Source organism: Polistes fuscatus, unplaced genomic scaffold, assembly GCF_010416935.1.
Source record: "Polistes fuscatus isolate 324 unplaced genomic scaffold, CU_Pfus_HIC Scaffold6, whole genome shotgun sequence".
NCBI lineage: Eukaryota > Metazoa > Arthropoda > Insecta > Hymenoptera > Vespidae > Polistes > Polistes fuscatus.
In genome coordinates this window covers 11,568,280-11,591,302 of record NW_025113140.1, presented here as the reverse complement: position 1 = coordinate 11,591,302, position 23,023 = coordinate 11,568,280, and the positions used below count along the sequence as shown (strand labels likewise).

The following is a 23,023-nucleotide window of genomic DNA, read 5'->3' as shown; positions in this document are numbered from 1 at the left end:
TACGTATTAAGAGAAGGCAGATGTACTGGCTAACTAGCCGGAAATCAAAGTTCAGTATAGAAAACAAATTAAAAGTTTATAAAACAATTATAAAACCTATATGGACTTATGGGATACCACTATGGAGAACGGCAGCAATGAGTCATATAACAAAGCTAGAATCAATGCAATAAAAATTACTAAGAACTATAGTCAATGCATCATGGTTCATACGAAATGAAGATTTACGAAAGGACTTAGGACTAACGACAGTAATGGACGAAATGAAAAATTTCACAAAAAAATATAAAGTGAGAACGGCAGTGCACTCCAACCAACTAGCCATAGAGGCGTACACTATTCATATTAGAAAAAGACTAATTGTAAGAAGGAAACATCCAGCTGACTTACGTATATAAAAATTGTAAAAGAAAACGATACCCCGAAGGTAGTAAATTACCACCCACAAGTTATTTAAACTGAACAAAAATAAATTTACCTAAATTGTAAGGCAGAAAATGGATATAATAAAAAAAGAAAAACTTTCTTCGTTGTTGGTTGACCTTGGAGAAACGAAATAAAAAATAAAATGTGTCCCGAATATTATTTCAATGAGTTTTTAGTCCTGTTTCTAAGTCTTATATTTCGATCATTTTTTATATTTAAGAACAGCTTGTCAGAAAAGGCTTATTAAATTCCTTTATGGTTATCTCCAAACTCGACTCGCAACGACGATGTATCATCTCCTTTTTCTCGACGTATATATGATGCGATTGTAAGTTGGCGTGGGAGAAACATCATGCTTGTCTATAAACCTCCTAACCTCCTCCGCAACGAAATAAAAAAAATATATAGAGTATACTTACGGATGAAAATAATGAATTTTGTGTCCAGTATTCCGCATTAGCGAGATAAATAAAAAAAAGAATCTAGAGAAATACAATTTTCCTGAATGATTAATTTTTCTCGATTATATTTTGTAAATATTATCATTGGATAATATTTATACAAAGTATGCTATTTGTTAATCTCTTAGAATATTATTATTATTTTTTTGCTTATCACACACAATTTCTTCATAGTTAGAAAATTATTCAACGCGAAAGGATTATTTATTTCTAAGGAATTAATACCTTATCTCACGTGAGATTTCTTACAAATTAATGTTTATATTAAATATACTGGTACTCTATATTAAAAGTATACGATGAAATATAATTTGTACACATTTTAACAAATATTTGGATCATCAAACCAAATTTAATTTCAGTTTATGCGATCAAAAAACATATTTTTCTCGTTCGAGAAAAGATTTTTTTATTTATTTAATTTTGTATATATAATTAAAATGCAAATTCTTATTTGATTATATTAATTACATCATTCTGATTTTTTTTTATTGATTCATATTAAGCTTACAATTAGTCGCACAAATGATAAATAAATTTATTTTTCGATATTAATTGCAAATACATTTACAAAATAAATACTTTAACAACATGTAAATATTGGCTTTTCCCTTACGTATTATCTTGAGTACTGGCGAACTTCATTTATACAATTTTTGTCAACGTAAAAACAAATCACTAGAAACGAAAATTAAAAACGGGCGTATTTAATTAACATCGATTATTTTCTTTTTCTTGTATATTTATATTGAAAGAATCATATACAATTATTTTGTATATAATATAAACATATTTTCTCAATATGACGCAACTCATTGTCACGAATAGCAATAAGATTAAATACTCCGTCATTATTTTATTTATCCCAACAATTATTCAAAACGATTATTCGAACTATAATATTCATTAAGGTAACGTTAAAAGTTTTTTATATCAATATCTGAAATACAGGAATAACTTGTGAATAGATATGCAACTCACCTAGTATAATATATATTTTCCTACATACAATATCATCGATTCTCCCCATAACGACATTTAATCATTTCAATAAACTTGGAAATAAATGAAACGAAATCCAGATGATAAAATATGTTATGTGATAGATGCATACCTAAGTACATCAATTTATGTTCCCTTTCAGACAGATTCTGTTTTTCTTCTTTTTTTATCTGACGGAGCAGAAAAATGAGTTAGAGATTGCCAGCATCTCTTTCTTTTTTTCTCCTTCTTTTTATCTTCTGTTGGGTTAGTTTTTAAAATAAGTCGAGTTACGAATTTCGCAAAAGGGGTTCAAGTTCTTCGGAACGAAGGACGTTACCAAGTAAGATGGATTCAAATATTAGCAAAGGGACAGAAGGACAGCGACAGCTTTTCTACCTTGTTCTAGTTTCGTTCCTTCATTCTTTCACAAGCACTGTTTTCATACGATGCTCCGACGATCTCTTTACGCTCGAATGTGTTGAATGTCGACGAGGGCCCAAAAAAGCATACATACACAATCTCTCTCCTCTCTCTTTACTTCTTTCGAGCTTCTTGGCATCTGTTCGAGTCAAGGACTCTTGAAGTTCCTTGAAGACTTTGAGTCTGGTTATTATAATACATCGCGATCAATGACCAAGACTGAGATTAAGATCAAGCCCAAGAATACGAAATTTGCTTTCATTTGGCATTCTCTTTTGTTCCCTTTCCCAAGTTTCCAACCCTTTTTAATATTCCCTTTCCTTCCAAACTTTTATAAATTCCACAAATCCGCAAAAATAAAAAAGGACAAAAGATTAATTTGGATGTTAGACCTGCATGGTTCAGATCTTTATATCTGATATAATTTCGTGGAGAATTTCTTTTCAAAACATTTGGCTTTCAAAATTATAAATCGAAGGAATGATTGATAACGAGAAAAAACACTCTAGTATTTGTTGTGGATCGGATTGATATGACAATAAGTAAAAGTATATTTGTGATTCGATGTAGATTATGTATGACAGCTAAAGGGAAATTTTATTTTCATAAGAAAATAAATAAAAGAATTTTTATATGCCCAAGAATCAACTTTTAAATATGTACTTTGGATAAATATACAAATTCCGTACACACGATTCATCGTTCGTCTTCTCTTCAATATGAAGATTTTATTCGAATAGTCAAACGACTGAAGAAATACCAATTTATTGATTCAAATACCCTATTTCTTCACATTAATCAAGGTTCCTTTACTGTACTATAGAATGAAATGTTTAGTTTAAGTATTTGAACTTATTCTAAAATTTATAAATACATTTTTCAGATTCATTTTACAACAGATCAATCTTTGATCAATTATACATTAAACGGTTCACCCTCTATATTACATATAAACAACATAATAAAAATGAATGAGTGATATATCGAATTGTGAGAGTGATCTTTGACCGTTTCTCGTGACATACATTGACTGACGTCTCATATTTGTGAAAGAAGTTCACCCCTTCGGTTCATACTTTCACACCATATATTTATTCTATGTGTGCTCGAGGAACTTGGCATCGTATCGCATCGTCCTCTCATCCGAATTGCACAAGTCTCGAATCACCCCGTATATTCCCACGCTGGAATTAAAGATTCACGGACGAAACTATCCATCGCACTTGTCATGGGAATGAGCACCGGGTGGGAATTTCTTTTATTTAATATATACACATATTCTCAATCGGTAAAGGAGGTACCTTTACAGAAAAAGATGGAGGGTATATATGCGAAGAGGGATGAAAACGAGTAAGACCCCAAGCTTCCCGCGTTTTTTAGGACTCGTAAAGGGTCGAAGATATATTCATGTATACGTGCATGTGCGGGCAATAAGCATGTATACATATACGCATATGTTTCTCCCCTCGATGATACTCAACCTGGCTTCTACTACTACCACTAGCATCGCCGTCATCAGTAGCAACACCACCATACCAACACAAACTAGCATCGATATTTAGAGACGCACGCGTGCGTCATAGGGATGACGGGTGCGAGCGTTTTCTCCTCTTCTTCGTATTTCTACGTGGGGAAATACAACGTCGGTGCGAGTGCATTGGGGCAGGTGGTAGCCAGATGTCTCTTGTAAGGGCTTCCACCCTGGTGTTGTCCTGGTGTTTTCCTCGATGCTTGTTCACGTCGGACAGGCTACGCTCGTTCGGACATAGAATCGAACGAACTTTTTGAATTTATTATGTCAGTACTTTGTAAGAAGCGCAATCCGAAGAAAACGACTATTTAAATCTGTATAGCTAACTGGACTATATATTATTATTCGCCTTTTATATCTTCTAGAGTTCTCAATGAGTTAGTCTTCGGTCAGTCAGTCTATTGAAAGCAATCACTTGGGAAACACGAAATAAGATAAGAAAAGAATATATGATCATAGGATCACGTTTTTGCCTATCTCAATTTTCAAATAATCTGTTGCTTATAACATTAAATATATAATTTGGAAAATTAACTTTTTTAATTATTTTAGTAATTTTATTACTAATTTTAGTGTTCATAAAAGTAAGTACTTCGTTGATTATTTAATTAATTTCAGCTATGAAATTAAGAATCTTACATCGTGTCTGTTACGATCAACGTATTAGTAGCATTAAAATACGAAGAATTTCGCTGTAGATCATTTTTGTGATTATCAGTTGTTCCAAACTTTCCAAAAATGGTAGTAGATTATAATTTATTAAAATCCGTAGTTGATTTGTCTGATTAAATGACTGCTTATAGTTCATTACTGCGAAATGTTACAGGACATTGCTAATAGAGCATTTATTAATTACTTGTGTTGTAAATTAAATGGTGTTATACATACAAATAACTCAAAAAATATTTTAATTCCCGATTTCAGGATGAAGTTAGCGATGTATTTAGTGAAATGTTCTGATGTTAAAGATTGCATTTTATCAAGCAATTACATACAGAAAAAATGTCGTTACATGTAATCCATATTTTCCTTGTAATTATAAAATTATTTTTGCATGTTCTGTACGTCATTATTTTCTTCAAACCCTTATAAAAACAATGTTATTATTGAAAAATTTATCAGTATCGATATTTACTCTAATTATGTATTTTCAATATTCACATGGTAGCTTGTCAACACATACCAAATACATCAGTGAAAGATCGAATATTTGGATTTATTTTTATACATAGGTAACCTTCCTACAACACGGAATCCTATAACACAGTTTCGCTATAACACGTTTCATAAATTGCGGGAACCCTTCTACAACACGGCATCCTATAACACGGTTTCGCTCTTATCTTAAAATAATGATGCGAAGGAATAATGAACTTTTGGTTTCATATAACACGGCATTTTCTAGGAACCTATCTACCGTGTTATACACCAAGCGACAATGTGAATCTTAACATTCTCCAATTTCGGTCTTTTACGGTAATAATATATATATATATGTTACCTTTTAAACCTACACAAGTATCGCAAGATTCAATTAATATTGCCAGAGTTATGTGATCTTAAAGCCATCTATCGGGAAAGTACGATGAAACTTCTTCCCCATCCCAATAGTTCTCAATTTTTCGGATTTTTATTTCATTAATTGATTATCATTATTATTGAAAAGGCTTAATGAAGACAATTCATCGGATACAAAATAAAATAAGCAAAAAATATCCGAGGATACGATCACTTCTTAACAGATCTTGTGAATACGTTATAAAATCGGAAGATTCTTTATCATTCTCAAATAGAGTCAATCAGTCATAAGGTACTCCGCATGGGGCTGTGATAGAAGTTACTTTCTATAAACAGTCATATGTACGTGTGCAATCGTAAAGATACCACGCTGCGTAAAGGATCTATTAATAAATATGCCTTGATGATCACTTCCGCCACATCACTTGGTGAGCACAAATAACACTTGCAATGCTACATTTTAACAAAATAACATGGATAAAAAACGTCGGGTTAGAGATCGAAGAAACGAGAGGCACGTTATCTATAAGTTCTTATTAAGTCAATAGGATCAACAAAATAAATATTAATTATTGTCAAAGACATCTTTTATATAGTATTCTTTTCTTTCCATTTTAATCCCAAACATTGATCAGATAGGTCAAGATTTCTCAACTTTTTTCCTACGCGGGACGCAAAAAAGATCAAGATAACATGTGTATTTGGTGTATTTAAACATTGATGCGATCGTTGGTTTTGTTTATTAGAGCGATTGGTCCCGTAGGCAGGGATTGTGGGGCGTGGGTCAAGTAACTGTCAGTCAATTTTGGCCATTAAAGAAAAAGGATAAATTCATGACTGGACGTGCTGAGCCACAGGTTGAATATACCTAAGAAAGACACGAGCCAAATTATTTTTTAAAATCTCTTTCTTGGAAATAAATGTTTCCTCAGCTTGACTTATGTTTACGTCAGTCAACCTACCATTACATCAAGTAACATAACATCCTCATATGGTCAATGATCTTTTATTCGTGAAGGAAACGATCTAACGAATAATTCCGTTTACTTGATCCGAACACATTAAATGTCATTACGTTCACTTAACACGAACTCACTATAGTTGCCGCCAAAACAACCTTCAAAGAGTTCTTTTTTTTTATGTCGATGCAGACACAGCAGTCATTTAAGAATCTCGTTTCCGAGACTGTCATTTAAAAAGAGGCTTCTTTTTAATTCCATTCATATGATTCACGAAGGAAGAAATTCAGGTTATAAAATAGAATTGAACTTGTATTTCCGAATGGTATTCAAAATCATAGGATTGATTTCATAAAGATGAAATAGACAATTACATAATTAAGTCCAATGAAATTTATTGAAAATCTTTAAATGAGACATTAATTTTGAAATGACGATTGGAAAGAGTATATATCGTTCTCTCAAAGTTATAAGATACAAAGGGTGAAAAACGAGGAGGGTAAAACGTAAGGGAAGCAGCTGACATGGATAGGAACAAATGCTCTTTAGATTTATGCACCTGGTCTCCCTGGTAACTAAGAAAAATCGATGACAGAAGCAAATTCTCTCTCTCTTCCCCCTCCTTCTCTTTCTTTTTTTCTTTCTATCTATCTATATTTCATTGACGCCCTCACAAAAAACGCTTCATCATAATAGACTAAAAGTAATAATATATAATAAATGTTAATTTGTTACAAATAATTCAACAATTAATATCTTTATATTGTTACATAATTAAAATTATTAAAATTGTTCAATTCTGGGAAGCTATCGAGACTCGTCGCTCTCCTTCCCATTCCCCTTATCTCTCCCTCTCTCCCTCTCTCCCCTTTCCTCTCACCCTTACTCATGTACGAATTCGCGATATAAGGAAAAAAGAGAGATTCTTGAAGATGTGTGAGTAGCTCGCACGATGACCTTATTGTTGCGTGACGAACGACAGCCGGCGGAAGGAAGAGAAGGAGAAGGAAGGTGCTAGTTGAGTAGAAAAGAAGACGACGCTGAATGCCGAAGGGCGCCCCCGAAGTCGTAAGAAAGAGGGGAAACCTTCTTGCTGTGCCTTGGAACAGGAGAATGGAGGAAGCATATTTGAAAAAAGGGGGCAAACTTTCGATAATTCGGCAGATGTTTCGTGGTTTGCTACGCAACGAGTCTTTGTCTATGTATGTGTATATATATATATACTTCGTACATATAGTCAGGAATAAAAGTAAGTAGACAGGTACTAGAAGTGGTTATCGCTGGAGTTTACTTAAAATATTGTAATTATTATGCACTTAAGTTTTCTTTTTTATACATCCTATAATTGTATATAGATTTTTTATTAAAAAAGTAAAATTAATATTTACATTTTTGTAGAAATAAATTATATCTAATGTAAAAATTATCTGATTACGTGTAAATATGTCATTTAAAGCCTAAACATATAAACAAACACCCATCAATGGTTATACCTATATACAATTGTTTTAAATAAATCAATCAGTTTCAATTAAACACTTGTATTGATGAGACTGTTTCTGTGAAATAACATTACAATTCCGAGAGCCAGTTAAATTTTATTACAAATTCAAAATGTGTTGTTTCGAATTGCTCCCAAAAAACTCAGTTATCATACAATAACGAAGAAGTACAGTGTATCAAAGAATGCAGTGTGTATAGAATATAAATTTATAATATTTATTATATAATAATATATAAAATTTAAGACGTTGTGATAGAAAACGATGTATCACTGTACAAGATAATCATCGAATTGTTCGCAAATGCCATCGAAATCGAATGAACACATCGTAAAATGTTTTAGATACATGGGAACTGAATGTGCTGACAATAAATATAAAACGAAGATTATATGAAATAGTTAATTAAAAAGTTATAAAACTAAACGTAAGCCGCTTATTAGCAAGCAGAATATGAAGAACGTTTGGATTTTTCTAAAAAATATGTAAGCATGACAATGTCATTTTGGAAAAAAAATAATATAGATTGGCAAAAGCAAATGTGAATTGCGAAATCTAAAAAAAGGGCATAAAATTTGGAGAAAGTCGGCGGACTAGGCTCTCAAGTCAAGGTTCATCACATCAGCGATTAAATTTGGCGGTGGATCACTGATGGGAGTACTTTTCAAGGTATAGAGTTGGTAAATTAGCTCTTGTAGACGATACAATGACTGCCAAAAAGTATATTGTTATAATAGAAACAACAACAGTAAAAATAATTTAAAGAAGAATGTATTCTAAAACGAGACAATACTGCAAAAGATAGTAAAAAATGTTGTGAAAATTTCAATGTTGACAAGTTATAAATAAAGTAGATGTTTTTAACAATCTTTAATCAACGTTCGAAAATATTTTAAAACATTAGGTAGAAAACTTAATAAATAGTATGCCACGTCAATTAGAAGCAGTAATTAATAATAAGATTTAATTTATTTAGGGAATGTTTTCGGTAATTTTCACATTAAACAGAATTTATTTCTACAAAAATGTAAATATAAATTTTAAGTGCATATTAATGGCAGTAATTAAAGAAAACTTCACCGACGGTGCTTTTCTAGTACCTGTTCACTACCTATTGTCCCCGATTGAGTGTACTGACGGGTGAGATTGCCATGTAACTTTTATACCCTTTTTCTTCCTTTTCTATATTATTTGGCTCGTTGTCACTTATAGTGAAGTGATATTCACAATGGTGACAAAGACGACAACAGGTTTGTCTAATTCTATGAAAACAATCCTCAGTTACTCTTCTGAATTTTTTATAAAGTATCGATAAGTATCTATATTAGCCTTTTCTTTTATGCAACTACAACAAACAAACCTATTCTTGAGAGGTATAAGAAATATATAACTTATCGTAATTAATGATGGAATAGAAAGAATATTTTGCAAACACTTTCGAACTTTAATTGATTAGATTCGAATAGTCCTGTAAGTATTATATTTCGGAAAATAAAAACATAACTTTCAAGCATTCTCGTATCTAAAAACAAGATATTTTCGATTCTTTCATTAATACTTCGAAAAACAATATAGAATATACTACTTTGTCACTTTTCTCCATTTTTCGTTTTGTTAAATTAATCGTTTCGGCAAGTGAACAGCTCATATGTGCCCATAATTATGAAAGTGGTCTAAGTCAAAATTAAAGAAAAATGAGTTTATTAGTTATTTCACATAACATTATTTTAAACTAAATTAATTCAAGGTAATTTTCACGATATTGTCAAAAATAAACCGTTAGATAGTATTTGTTATTTTAATATTATATAGAATTCATTTAATGTTAAATGTAATCCTTTAAATATCTCGAAACAAGAAATATATGACTTAGACCACTTTCATAATTAGGGGTACATATGTGAAATATTATTAAGTATTCATTCTAGGATTCAAAACCAAGTTGTGTAGATTAAACACATTGCTAATATAATTATTGAAACATTATTACTTTAGATTAATATTTGAAACTCGTGAAACGAAATTTAGATGTTCAAATAAACTCATATCAGATTCTTAAGTATAATTCGTTTAATAGTATACTCTGTTCTATTATTCCATTTATCTAATTGAACTTTATTGTCTAAAAAACTCCATAAATTTTCCTCGAATTCAAATCTGATCGTTACGGTGACTATTTTAATAATTTAATATTAGAATTCTTAAAAATAAGTTATATATATTGAATCATCTAATAGTCGATAACTCTTAGGAGGAATCCTTATTCTTTTAAAGGTACTCAGCAATTCTAATAGAATGCTAAAGATAAGACATGATAAGAGAAAGAGAGAGAGAAAAATAGGTGACAGCTGTTTCTTCCTTTACAGGCACCTGCTACCGACTGTTAAATCTCAAAGAAAATCTAATTACGATTTTACTTAATCACTAGCAAAAAGACATAATTTTTTTTTCTTAATCATGTAACATAAACGAATCTTAGTTAGCTGATTTATAATTCTTTTTTAATTTTATATGGAATTTTATCATGAAGATTAAAATTTGTTACGCTGACTTAACTAAATGAAAGCTAAATATATTTGAATTAATTAGAATTATTGAGAGAATTAATTGATGTGAATTCAATAATTAGAAATTAATTCGAAAGAAATATGTAATACTGTATAACTAACAATAAGTGTGTTCTACAAATATATATATATCTAAACGTGCATTTAATGATACCATCACTGATATATCATTAAAATGTATCTGCTTCCCTGTTAGCTCACGTGCAAGGAAGTTAGGAAGAAAGGAAAGAGAAAGATATATAACACACAGGAAGATATAAAGGACACTTAATAGCTTTTATTCGTGAATATGCACGACAAGAGAATTCCTCTTCCTGTTCATATTAAATATTTCAAAAACTTATTAAATTATACTTCTTAAGGGGTTATACGCAGTTAGGATTTTCAAAAAATCGATTTTTTTTTTTTTTACATTTTCGGAATGTACATATATTTAAGTATATTCTCTGAAAATTTCAAATCGATCCGACAAATATTCTTCACTTCATGTAAGCTGCAAACAAAAATTTTTAACTATGTGTAAACGTCTCTTTGAAACTTTAAACGCGTTTTTCTCAAAACGGTATTTTCAAAGTCGGTGATCTCGATTTTGCAAAACCGGCTTAACCGATCGGTTTCAAATTTTTACACAATCTTCTTAGATATATTCTTCAGGTATTAAGTATAAGGAATAATTTTTAAAAAAATTTATTACTATTTTTTTGTAACAATTTAGAGCGAAAATTTTAGTCAAAAACAACAACTTTTTTTCAAATAGACACCATTTTGTCAAAAATCAAAATTTTTATTATTCCTTGATTTTAATACCTGCATTAATCTATCCTTTAAAAGAATCCACCATATTTTTTAATTTCGGATAATCCAAACCGCCAAAATGGAGATCACCGCCAAACGTCTTTTTTTAGAGGACGTTCAGGAAATCATCTACAGAAGCAGTGCAGATTAATATTTTTACAGAATCGACGCGCTATTGTATTCTCAAAAGTTCACTCTATTTGAATTACCAACAATTTTTTTTGAGAAATAAAAACTGTTTCTAGAAAAAATTCATGAAAATACGTCTTTTTCGAGCCTCGCAACTGCGTATAACCCCTTAAAACAAACGAATATATAATAATACATATTATCATGAAATATTTTCTTGATCAATAAAACTAGAAATAGAAGATTCAAATATTACTTTCATAAAAATTGATCAAAGTAATTAATATTCGAGTTCTTGAAAATTAATTTTTTTTTTAATGATTCTTCTTTCGCATTAAATTTAATTGTCAATAAAAAAAAAATAAAAACAATAAATTCTAAACAGCATATCCAGTAATAGCGTATGTCTATGAATAGCGTAATTCGATTTTTTTTATATATTTGAAATTAATCATATGTATAAATAATTTTAATATGCTATAAAATACAAATTCAGTTCATATTGTTTTTTAGGATATACCTTGTGATCCAAAAGTATTCGGAATTTCTCATTTAAACGAATCACGCTTGAAATATTGTCAAAATTAATTTTTTTCTAAGTTGGTACATCTGTCAATTATTTACATGTCACTTTTAAGCGCAATCTGTCAGATAGTTCGTTAATAATAGTCTTATAAACAAGTCATTGTTTGGTGTACTCTGCGAATTTCGCCATGTCGAATTTACTTGAGCAAAGAGTCTGCCTGATATTTTGTGTTTATAACAAAATATCATGCGCGGAAACGTTGAAAATGTTAACGGTAGTCTACGGAGACTCGACAAAATCGAAAATACAAGCATACGAGCGGTACAAAACATTAAAAGAGAGCAGTACTGTGGTTGATAATTTCCCTCGTTCTGTTCGTCCATCTACCTCTGCGACTGACGAAAACATTGAAAAAATTAAGAAAATTACGCACGATGTTTCGGGCATGAGACGAGTTGAAGCGAGGCTTGTGTCGAGAATGCGTCGCGCATTTGATCAAAAACAACGTTAAATACCATTCCGCAATTTCCGAGATTGCTTTGAAGGGAATAAAATAAATATCGATGAATAATTGAACCGTTTTCGTTTTATTAACTAATTCATACTTTTAGATCACAGGGTACTGTACATAAAATTAACGTAAGAAATTGCGAATAAATCCTATGGCATGCCACGCGTTTGAGAAACAAAGCTTAAGGATAATCGTCAGTTACTGTTTAAGGTTCTACGAAGGTGAAAGATTTTTCTTTACTTACGTAACGTTGAAAGGCGTAACCCGAGACACGCCTCACTGCCTTCAAATAAATTTAAGACTCATTCATGATATCTTAGTCTCTCTAACATTTTACTTTCTTGTAGTTCGACAAACTTAACAGCGAATATTTAATAATAACTAGCTAGAATTCCAATAAAGTTTATGAATTTAAGAAAGTTTCGCTCATTCACTTAACAACAGCTAATAGAACGAGCAGATTTTATTACTTTTGTAAAAAAAATATTTGTATCCATTTTTTGCGTATTATCATCCTCACCTTTATCGTCGTTGTCAATTATCTCGACAGTTTTTCTCGATTATTTTTCTCTTCACTCAACAGCTGTTAACTTGAAAAATCGTTACCCACATGTGGTGCTCCTCAAACGAGGAGGAACGAGTTAGAGGAAAAATTATGTAAAAGTAACATTTACGAGATACTGTAAGCGCACGTGACATCAACATATGCGATGCGAAGATGGTCCACGGCTCTTATCAGCCTTTGTTTTCTTTATTTATTATCTTCCTATTTAACGCAGTTATCCCTTCTATTAATCATCCTCTATGATAATGTATCTCCTTCCTGTCTGTCCTTCTGACAATAACATTATTTCCTCTTGGATGTGGCCAACCTTAAAATGATTCGATCTTGGAGACAGGAAGGAAACAAAATCAGCGCAAAGAAATTGTATCAGATGCGTCGAAAAGACCTATCCTGTGCATCCATTAGAACGCGCAAAAGGGGGAAAAACAATGAGAGAAAGAACACACGACTGCACAGGCTGACACTGGACAGGATGTGGTTAGGGATGATGTCTGGAAGCTACTTTTTCATTGAGGAGTTAAAGAGTAGGAGGAAATGAATAATGACAATGGTTTCACGACGAGAAATTATCTATCTACCCATCCTTCTCTAAAATTTTCTGATATATTTACAGAAATTTATTTTGCATTATTTCAAAAAAGAATATTTACAAACTTTGACTTTTTTTTATTTAACTAACTCGCTTTTTGAAACTATTACGTAAAATAAGATTTCCTGCTAAAGAAAAGACCGCTAATTCATAAAAGTCAATTTTATAATTACGAGTATTTCCTTTCCTTTTATTTTATTTTAAATGTTTTTAAATTCATATAATAAGAACAGATAACTTATCCAATTTCTTCAATTTGTAGATCGCGATCTGGCTACGACTCTAGCAGTGGGGAAGATTCCGAATCAGAATATAGTACTGGTATCGTTCGACCAAGCAGCAGTCAGTCACAGAATAATCTTGGCAACTCGAATGTCAACTCTCATAACCAAGGGAAACATATCAATAAGGGTCGCTGGACAAAGGAAGAGGTAAGAGGACATCTCTTTCTCTCTCTCTCTCTTTCTCTCTTATCCGTCTGGCAATTCCAAATTCTGGATCCATCGGGCGTATCATTACGGCGCTAACTCTCATGCGAATTAAAAAGAGGACGGCAGGAGTCGAACAATGGAACGTACCCTCAAAAAGGACCAGCCCCTGAGAGTGCCACCCGTTTTTGAACGAGTTGCATCGTGCCTCGGGGCAGATGCCCTCGTGTTGTTGAATGCCTTACGGCCATATACATGATATGTACATATATATATATATATATGTATACATATATGAAGATTCGCAGAGCGGTGCTCACGACGACATATGGTTTCCCGTGGGAAAGCACACGCGAGAATCGATCGTGTTTTCGTGAACTATACCCGTGTACACATTCACCTTTCATGAGAGAATTATAACCATGAAAAAGAATAAGGAGATGGAGTAAGGGAAAGACAGTAATCATCGTTGATTTAAGAACCCCTCTGAATTTGTTGAAGGTCTATGCAGATAAAATGATTATCAAGACTATACATGTTTTCTGAACATATTTTATTTTAATTTGTATTTAAACAATCAGTCTTTTTAAACTCTCTATCAACTTGTCTGTTTTGTTGCAGGACGCTCTATTAAAGCAGCTGGTCAGTAACGCGGAACAACTTGGTAAGGGGTTACGATGGGACACTATAGCTGCTCATTTTTCCGAACGAAGCGACGTTCAGTGTCAACAGAGATGGGCAAAGGTCGTAAATCCGGAATTAATAAAGGGCCCTTGGACCAAGGAGGTAAGAAAGAATTTATCTAACACGTACGGTTTCTTGATGAAAAATAGTTGACTGACTCCTTAACATCCTCCAGGTTCCTCTATCTCTCTTTCTCTCTTTCTACCTGGCACTTCTATTATTTAACCCTTCCAAAAAAGGCTTCCAACTGAATCAAAACTTATTTGAGTAACAATTGTATACCCTGTTGTATTTATTTAAAAATTTTTATTTTTCAAAGCTTTTCTTACAAGTAACCTAAAAAAATAAAAGAAAAAAGGAAATGGCCACCATCGAAGATAAGTCTTCCCCACAGAATAACTTTCTACGAGATTTTCTAAAAATAAGGAGACCCTGGAAAAGAGCTCGTTGTACAGCACAAAATCTCTTTTACTCGGTAACAAAACGTATACAGGGTGTCTTATAAATGCATATCAATACTTTAAGGGTATATCTACACTCTAGAACAAATAAAAAATGTCTGAAGAATATATGTCCAATATATCTTACGATTAGTTAGTTTTTGAATTATAGGTGATTAAAGAAAATGTTCTAAATGCTCGCCTCTGCTTTAATTATTCCAATGAATGAATGAAAACATTCTGCAATTCGAAATTTTACATTCCGAGAAGTTTTCTTAGTATAGTTGTCGTACTTTCAGTTCATTTCCGTTTGCCCATCCATAAATGGATATGATGGTATGTTTGTCATTTCAGTATCAGTATACAAAACCTTTTATAGATTTCGAAACACTACTAATTGCGACTAACATTATTCGCAAGAATAAGGAAGGCACATACTACATAAAATTTGTTGTGTTTCGTGTCGATGAACATTATTTACAAACATTAGATAAGGTCAAGGTGTACAGAAGCTTGTGTTGAAGCAAATGGCGTATACTTCAAAGATGATTTTTAATCATCTATAATTCGAAAACTAAAATATATCGAACATATGTTCATATGACATTTTTCACTTATTTTGTGACCTGTAGATGTATCTCCTGATGTATTGACATGCATTTATGAAAAATCCTGTATAAACGAACACCATACATAGTTACCAACCGCCTACGCGAGAACTCTGCCAGTAGACTCAGTGGGGGGTATACAAGAAGAAAAAAGATCTTCGGTCACGGTGATGTTGCGTCGTCGTCAAGTCCCGTGCCAATGCACTTGGCAACAGCCAAGGGCAATTCGAATGAGCCACTTCAAAAGGACTCCGTCGATAATACAGTTTATCGTTTTAATAACCTTACGAAGATCGAATATCATTAATTAAGTTATTGTATTTATTGATCTATCATATAGAAATAAAAAAAGATGAATAATTATACCATTGAATCTCATTACGATGTTGTAGTATATTACATCGAGCATAATGTTGCCTAGATTTATGAACGATTTCAAAATGTGATTACATTCTCTCTCTTCTTCATTCCTCGCTTCATCTACCTTTCCTTCTTCCCGGCCCTTAGAAAGCTCTTTCCCCATGGTTCAACCTTGCATTGGCACTCAGACTTTACTACATTGTTCTTTTTCTCTTTTTATTGTTTTTTCTTTCTGCAAGAAAAATCGGAAGAAAAAAGTTTTGCAAATTTTATTTTTTATTTTAATAGTAACCATGTTAATAATAAAGATTTTAATTAACTACTTAATACAAGGTTATTGTGGAGAAAAAACAACAACAAAATTTTACGCTTAAAATTTAATTCTTAATTTTTAAACATTTTAAAACACGGTCCTGGCATCATGCCTTTAAAATATTTGTATTACTGGAAAATATTGATGAACGTAATATCACATCACCGAGCGTTAAATGGCTAAAAACCTTGTATTAGGTAACGTCAAGTTCTCTTTCGTCTGTTCTCTTACTCTTCTTTCATATTTATATCATGTATCCTAATCACAATTTTTCCTCTTATTTTATTATTATTATTATTTTTCTTTCTATCTTTCTCCTTTGCTGCAACAGACAATTCTTTTGAATTTTTCTCATCTGTTCTTCAACCTGTTAATTACGTTCATCTTGATTTTCCTTTCCTCCAAGATTCTTTTTCTCTTGTAACTTTTCTCATTTCTAATAATTTTTTGTTTTTTTCTTCTAGGAAGATGAAAAAGTTGTTGAGCTAGTGGAAAGATACGGCCCTAAAAAGTGGACCCTTATCGCTCGGCATTTAAAAGGCCGAATCGGCAAACAGTGTCGTGAAAGATGGCACAATCATTTGAATCCAGGAATTAAAAAAACCGCATGGACCGAGGCAGAGGATAAAGTAATCGTCGAAGCTCATCGTAGAGTAGGCAATCAGTGGGCTAAGATTGCCAAACTTTTGCCTGGGAGAACTGATAATGCGATTAAGAATCACTGGAATAGTACAATGAGAAGGAAGTATGAAGCTGAAGAAGGAAGGTGCACCATTGGTACGCGAGGTATATATTCGAAATATTAATACCATTGACTTTTATTGAAATTAATATAAAATACAAATTAAAACTGATTCGATATAGTATGCACCTTTATAGGGAGGGGTAGGAGGAAAGCATCGGAAACTATAACGATGCGAAAGGATCTTTCGGTCGACGAAGAAATAAACATAAATAATGTTCGAACGAAATCTGCGTCGACCAGTAACGATAATGATTTACCTATATCATCCAGTAACGTCACTCAATCGGTAAAAATGGAATCTTTGGATTGGACTGGTACGTGGGAACAACAGAACAATGGGCATCCGTATATTCATCCTGTGCCAGAATGTGAACGGAGTAATACGAAAGAAAGAGAAATCGAGTCTTTTTCTAGACGAACAGATGCATCTTCGAGAGTGAAAACGGAAGATATTTCGCCATTTACGAAGTACGAACAAATATTGATGCATCTATTTCTCTCGAAATTATTTCTTATTAGGTTTATCTTTCCCCCATAGATATTTCAATATGGATCTACAAAACGAAACTGTAGATTCAAGGAACGCTGAGATAAGATTACTTCCAATGCCCGACTTGGAAGAAACCTCGACACATCTTAATGAAAGAGAGAAAAGCAGTCCTCCACCGATTCTGCGTAGACGTCGGAATATACAATTGGTTACACAAAGAACGGACACTTCTGACAGTGGGAATCAATCGGATTATTTCATAATAACTGGTCAACAAACGCATAATGGCAATACTACGCCATCTACTCCCATAAAACAACTTCCATTCAGTCCTTCTCAATTCTTAAATAGTCTAAGTCCTGAAACGTCTGCCTGGCCTTGTGCAAGTACTCCAAAATCTGACAGTCCTGGACCACTTACGACGCCACAGCCTACGGGTTTGCGACGAAATCAAAACGGTAAATTATTCAAATCGAAAAATAAATTATAATAAGATATATCATTCAATCAACAGTCAAATTCAATGTTTCCTTGAAATGTTCAGACATCAATACTCCTAGAACGCCAACTCCATTCAAAAACGCTCTGGCTGAGCTCGAACGACGAAGTGGCGCAACTACTCAGTTACCTGCTACTCCTAGCCGTTTAGATGCTTTGACTGAAATTATTAAACAAGAAACTGATCGCGAGAGTATGGCGAGTACCAGTCATATTATTCTCCAAGATTCTGGATATTGCACTACTACAAGGCGGCGAGGTAAAGAGAACAGTGCACCTGGTGGAAAAAGAGCACGCAAAGCTCTCTGTCAGGCTTGGGGAGGAAATGTTCCATCAGACAATGGAGATATGAGTTTTGTCGTTGAAACTCCGGTAAGATTTATTTAAAAAGTAATTTCATTTTATGGATTGAAATGAAACATCGTTAATCATAATCTTTATGTTTTTCTTTATTATTTTCTAGAGCAAAAGTTTGGACACTTCAGTGTTGTTCTCGCCAGCGTCCATGGCGTTAGAAGATAGTTTCTTAACAGCTGGTCAAAGTCCCATAAAGGTAGAGCACCGAATCCAAAATCAAAATCAAATCCAAACCCAATCAGCTCTATCCTGGTACTATTCCCGTACCAATCGCCTTTAGACACGCTAGCCGGCCTTCTTAATTTTTCATATTTTAACACTTCGTCTCTCTTTCTTTTTATTTTTATTTGTCTGTCTATTATCTATCATCTTTTTACCTCTTTTTTTCTTATATATTTAATGCTAATCGTTTTTTCTCTTTCGTTATTACATTATTATGTAACGAAAAAATCAATGAAAGAAATCGTGGTCTTTTTGTGCTTGCGCCACTTAACATCGTCCAATCCAAAGATTTTATTAGTATCTTGTTAACTTTATTTTAAATATAAAAATAACAATGATTAACACGAGAGTAACATTCAAATCGTACGTTTTATTTATATTAATTTATTTCTAATAATGCGATCGCTTTTGTCTTTGTTAAATATTGATAAAGTTATTTTTTTAATTTGTACCTGTAAAGATGGGAGGAGAGGAAAAATAAAATGTTTACATTATTTGATTATGTAGACGACTGTCTAAATACAATGGTCTTGCTAAAACATATAAAGCAAAAAAGATATATTATATAAATAAAAAAATCATACATATATATATATAAATTAAATTATTAAATTAAAAATATTTATAGATATAGTGTGTGATATTCCTTTCTTTTTAAAATATTAGACAATATCGTTTCTTTCAATGCAGTTCATTGTCGATCTTTGCTTCGCTCGTTTAATTTCTTGTTTTATTATGTTCATTATTGAAATGTTGGTTTAGCATTCAAAGAAAAAAGAAGGAGTGACGGATTCGTAATTGTATAAAAATTAATTGTTATCTTCGATAAATTTCTTATTTAAAATAAAAATAGTTCTCGAAATACTTCGAGAATCGTAAAATCGTTGGAAAAATTAGATCAAATTTTTTGTTTCTAAACAGCGATATCCAAAGTTTTCTGTGCGATGATATGCATAGTATTCCTATATATATTTATTTAATATATATTTATATATTTCGATTTTTTTTATAAATATATATTTATATGTATATTATTAGTAATAGGTTAATTTGCCGCATGTTTGTACTAACTTTTAAAAGAATAACCTTTTATATTATTATACAGGCCTGGCCTAGCGTACTAAAGTACCTCAGTCCTGTCCTTAATGATCCATCATGCAACGAATAATCCAATATTTGTATACGGCTACGTCATGATTTAATCTACAAAATACGCACAACACGAATTAATCGACTCAAACTCATAAATTTATAAAGAAAAAAATCACAAGGCCTAGTCATCGTACCAATCGCGATATAATATTTATTATAACGAGTAACAAGCATGCGAATAAAAGGAAAAGAAAGGAGTTTGAAAATTTTGTAACTCAATCATGATGAACAAAGAGATTGTTTGTGAACAAGCGTGTTCTAGATTAATTTTTAAAATCTTTCTGTCTATTTCAGCTTTCCTTTATTTATAAACTTTTATTGAATACTAATAGAATAATATCTTTTTATTTCGTTTTTAAAGTAATATCTTCTACATAGGCGCATTTTCTTATTTCATTTCTCGATTGCCGGCTGTAGCTAGTGTGTCTATCCTTTCCAGACTTCCCACGACTTGTTGTCCGTTCAGCGGAAGCCCAATGCCAAGAGAGCAATCACATTCGATGCGCTCGACAGCCCTTGTATCCTCAGCCCTCTACCTCTGAGGCCGGTCAAACGTGCCAAGGTGAGTTTCTCCATTTCTTCATCTTCTGCGTTTTTATATACCGTCAATTAGATACAATGATCCAGAAACTCCATTTCCTTTTCAGTATAATTCCAATTGAGTGTAACGAAAGAGAATATTTAAATATCAACAATAAATATTTTCATATTTTACACTCTTGTATTTTCATCTAGGATACTATTATAACACTTCAATGTAGATTATTAATTGGAAAATAAGTTTCTAGATCATTGTTTAATGGTCGATTTAAACGGAACAATTGTTCAGAGTTGAAGAATATGTATTATATACTATTTGTTTTGTTTTCAGTTACATCTGGAAACACAGTGGGCTGCGGTTGCTTGCGGTCGTACACGCGATCAACTCGAAATGACACGCGCGGCACGACGATTCCTTAGCAATCACGGCTTTCTACCATTACGTCCTCGGTCCCTAAATTTCTAAAGTTCTAATGAGTCTTTCACGGGATGTCTTTGAAGGATTGGAAACTGGAAATGACGAGCATAGAGAGCTTAATTGTAATTTTGGTACAAAAAAGAAATAAAAGTTAAACAAAATAAATCATTAAACTAGTCGGAGTTAAACTAATTTGGCATTTCCGTTTAAGGAATTCTGCCATAATTGTCGTGTGTATCGATTTAAATGAAGAAAAGTATAATAAAAGTAAAAAAACTGCAACAAGAGAAAAGAGAAAAGAGAAAAGGTTACGCCTTATAAACGTTTTTATTTTTTATATTGCGTTTTGAGAAAGATATATTATTTAAAAGATAAAGTAACAAAAAAGGAGAAATAACACAGGATGATACTTGTTGTTGAAATTGTAAAGTGTGAAAATGTTATTTTGATTAAAAAACAAAAAAAAAGTAAATGAAAGCAATACAGTTACTTGCAGGATTTATTTTTGGTTGTCTTTTTTCCTTGAATATAGAGAGGGTAGATTAAAGGAAGAAATCATGTACAACAAAATGTTTCGGTTCTATTTTACTTTCCTCAACAAATGTAATGAAACGTTATTAACGGCAACCAAAAACGAACCCTCTCCGTAATTATCGTTTGAGAAGCATTTTTAATGAAAAAAATCTTAACTTCCAAAAATGAAAAGAAAAAATATGGTGTAGAGTTTTCTTTCTTTCTCTTGAATGAGGTAAAATTGAATAATGATCAATTTATTTGATATACTATATTATATAAAACAAAAGCATAATATTGCGCCCGTTATGTACAAAGAGCCTTTGTAATTGATATTTAATTTACAATTGAATAATAAAAACATAACGATAGTTACACAAAACTTGTGTTTTACTTTGGCTATATAAAACCACAACGAGAAGCCTTGTGGAAGGTGCCATAATAGATGTGAAATATGACTATGTGATACACCAAAATTCTAAATTCTAAATTCTAAATTCTAAATTTATAATGTGCCACATATTTTCTTTACGGCGTGCCTTGGAATGAATTGGAATGGAAAAACGGTATAAACAAAAGAAGTTTGTTTTACCATATAATGAGTAAAAATCAAATAACAAACTATTCTATGTATCTTATTAAGTTGAAATCTGGTGCTGTTTAATATTCGCTCTAATTCGAAGATATTCAATTGCTATATGCGGTATTTAACGTAGTAAAAGTATTATTTTAAGTTATTTGATATGAGTGAGTCGAAGAAATATGATATACATGAACCACCACATAATTTTTGCTGACTGATATAATACGACTAAAGTGTACCTGATCTATAAATGCCATACGACATTCTGTGCTACATTGAAATATACAATATATAGTTAAACTAGATACGAATAAAATGTGTCAAACTACGTCCGTATGAGCACAAATGTTGAATAAAATTAAAACTACTACATATGAAGGTGTACATATGTACATATATAATTAGCTTTCGATGGGTCATTATTTATCTTCACATAGACATCTAGTTCAATATCTTTGATACAGAAATATAATTGCACTGATTCGTACCACCGAACAACAGAAACTACTACTTTAAATATATATACATAGTTGTTAATTTCATAAAAACACATTACGTAAAGACATGTTAAAATTTTATAATGAATTTCCATCAAATCATGAAATAACATATCAGTTTCTAATAATCAGCTATGACTCAACTTTATTATGCAATTTTGGAGTATTTGAAAGACGATGTAATTTTGTTAATTTAATTATTTTAATCTTACTTATATATTCAAATATACAAAAAATAATTACTCCAAGCACTGTGAACAAGTTTTATAACAAATTAGTAAATGCATGATATAAAATTCAAGAAAAGATTCTATGCAGAGATAAAAAAAGTGAATTAAAAAAATGTATTATTTGTCTAATTTTATTTCTTCCCATGCAGAATATGCTTTAAAATATCTCTTAAGTTGCTGCATATTAAAAGAGTATATCATAAACTTTATCTTGAAAAAAACATTTAAAAAAATGTTAGAACATTATTAAAATATTTGAATCTAATGATCAAAAATTCCTTAGTAGACTTATCTATATTAGATGTTCTTAGTGCCAGTTATGTAAATTTATCAATTTCAAGAATCAATAATGCCCTACGATTTATATTATTAATAATTTTGCTATCTAAGAAAAGTATTAAAAAACAAATTATATATTACTTTCGGTCTAATGTACATTCAACTTAAAAATAACAAGATCTG

The 23,023-nt window shown here is 31.7% G+C and overlaps 1 protein-coding gene across 4 annotated transcripts in view; it reads left to right on the top strand.

Annotated features, from left to right (window-relative positions):
- The window catches only part of LOC122523442 (myb protein), a 34,534-nt gene extending 13,504 nt beyond the window's left edge, over positions 1 to 21,030 (top strand). For 3 of the 4 annotated variants that reach the window (XM_043645187.1, XM_043645184.1, XM_043645185.1), the window contains 9 exons: positions 13,746 to 13,914; positions 14,533 to 14,697; positions 16,781 to 17,102; positions 17,181 to 17,529; positions 17,600 to 18,009; positions 18,096 to 18,421; positions 18,513 to 18,602; positions 20,220 to 20,342; positions 20,652 to 21,030. In XM_043645187.1, coding sequence (XP_043501122.1) covers positions 13,746 to 13,914; positions 14,533 to 14,697; positions 16,781 to 17,102; positions 17,181 to 17,529; positions 17,600 to 18,009; positions 18,096 to 18,421; positions 18,513 to 18,602; positions 20,220 to 20,342; positions 20,652 to 20,786 — 2,089 coding nt within the window. In that variant the 3' untranslated portion in view covers positions 20,787 to 21,030. The remainder of the gene's footprint in view (positions 1 to 13,745; positions 13,915 to 14,532; positions 14,698 to 16,780; positions 17,103 to 17,180; positions 17,530 to 17,599; positions 18,010 to 18,095; positions 18,422 to 18,512; positions 18,603 to 20,219; positions 20,343 to 20,651) is intronic. The other variant, XM_043645186.1, reaches the window with a different exon arrangement.
- Positions 21,031 to 23,023: the final 1,993 nt, after the last annotated feature.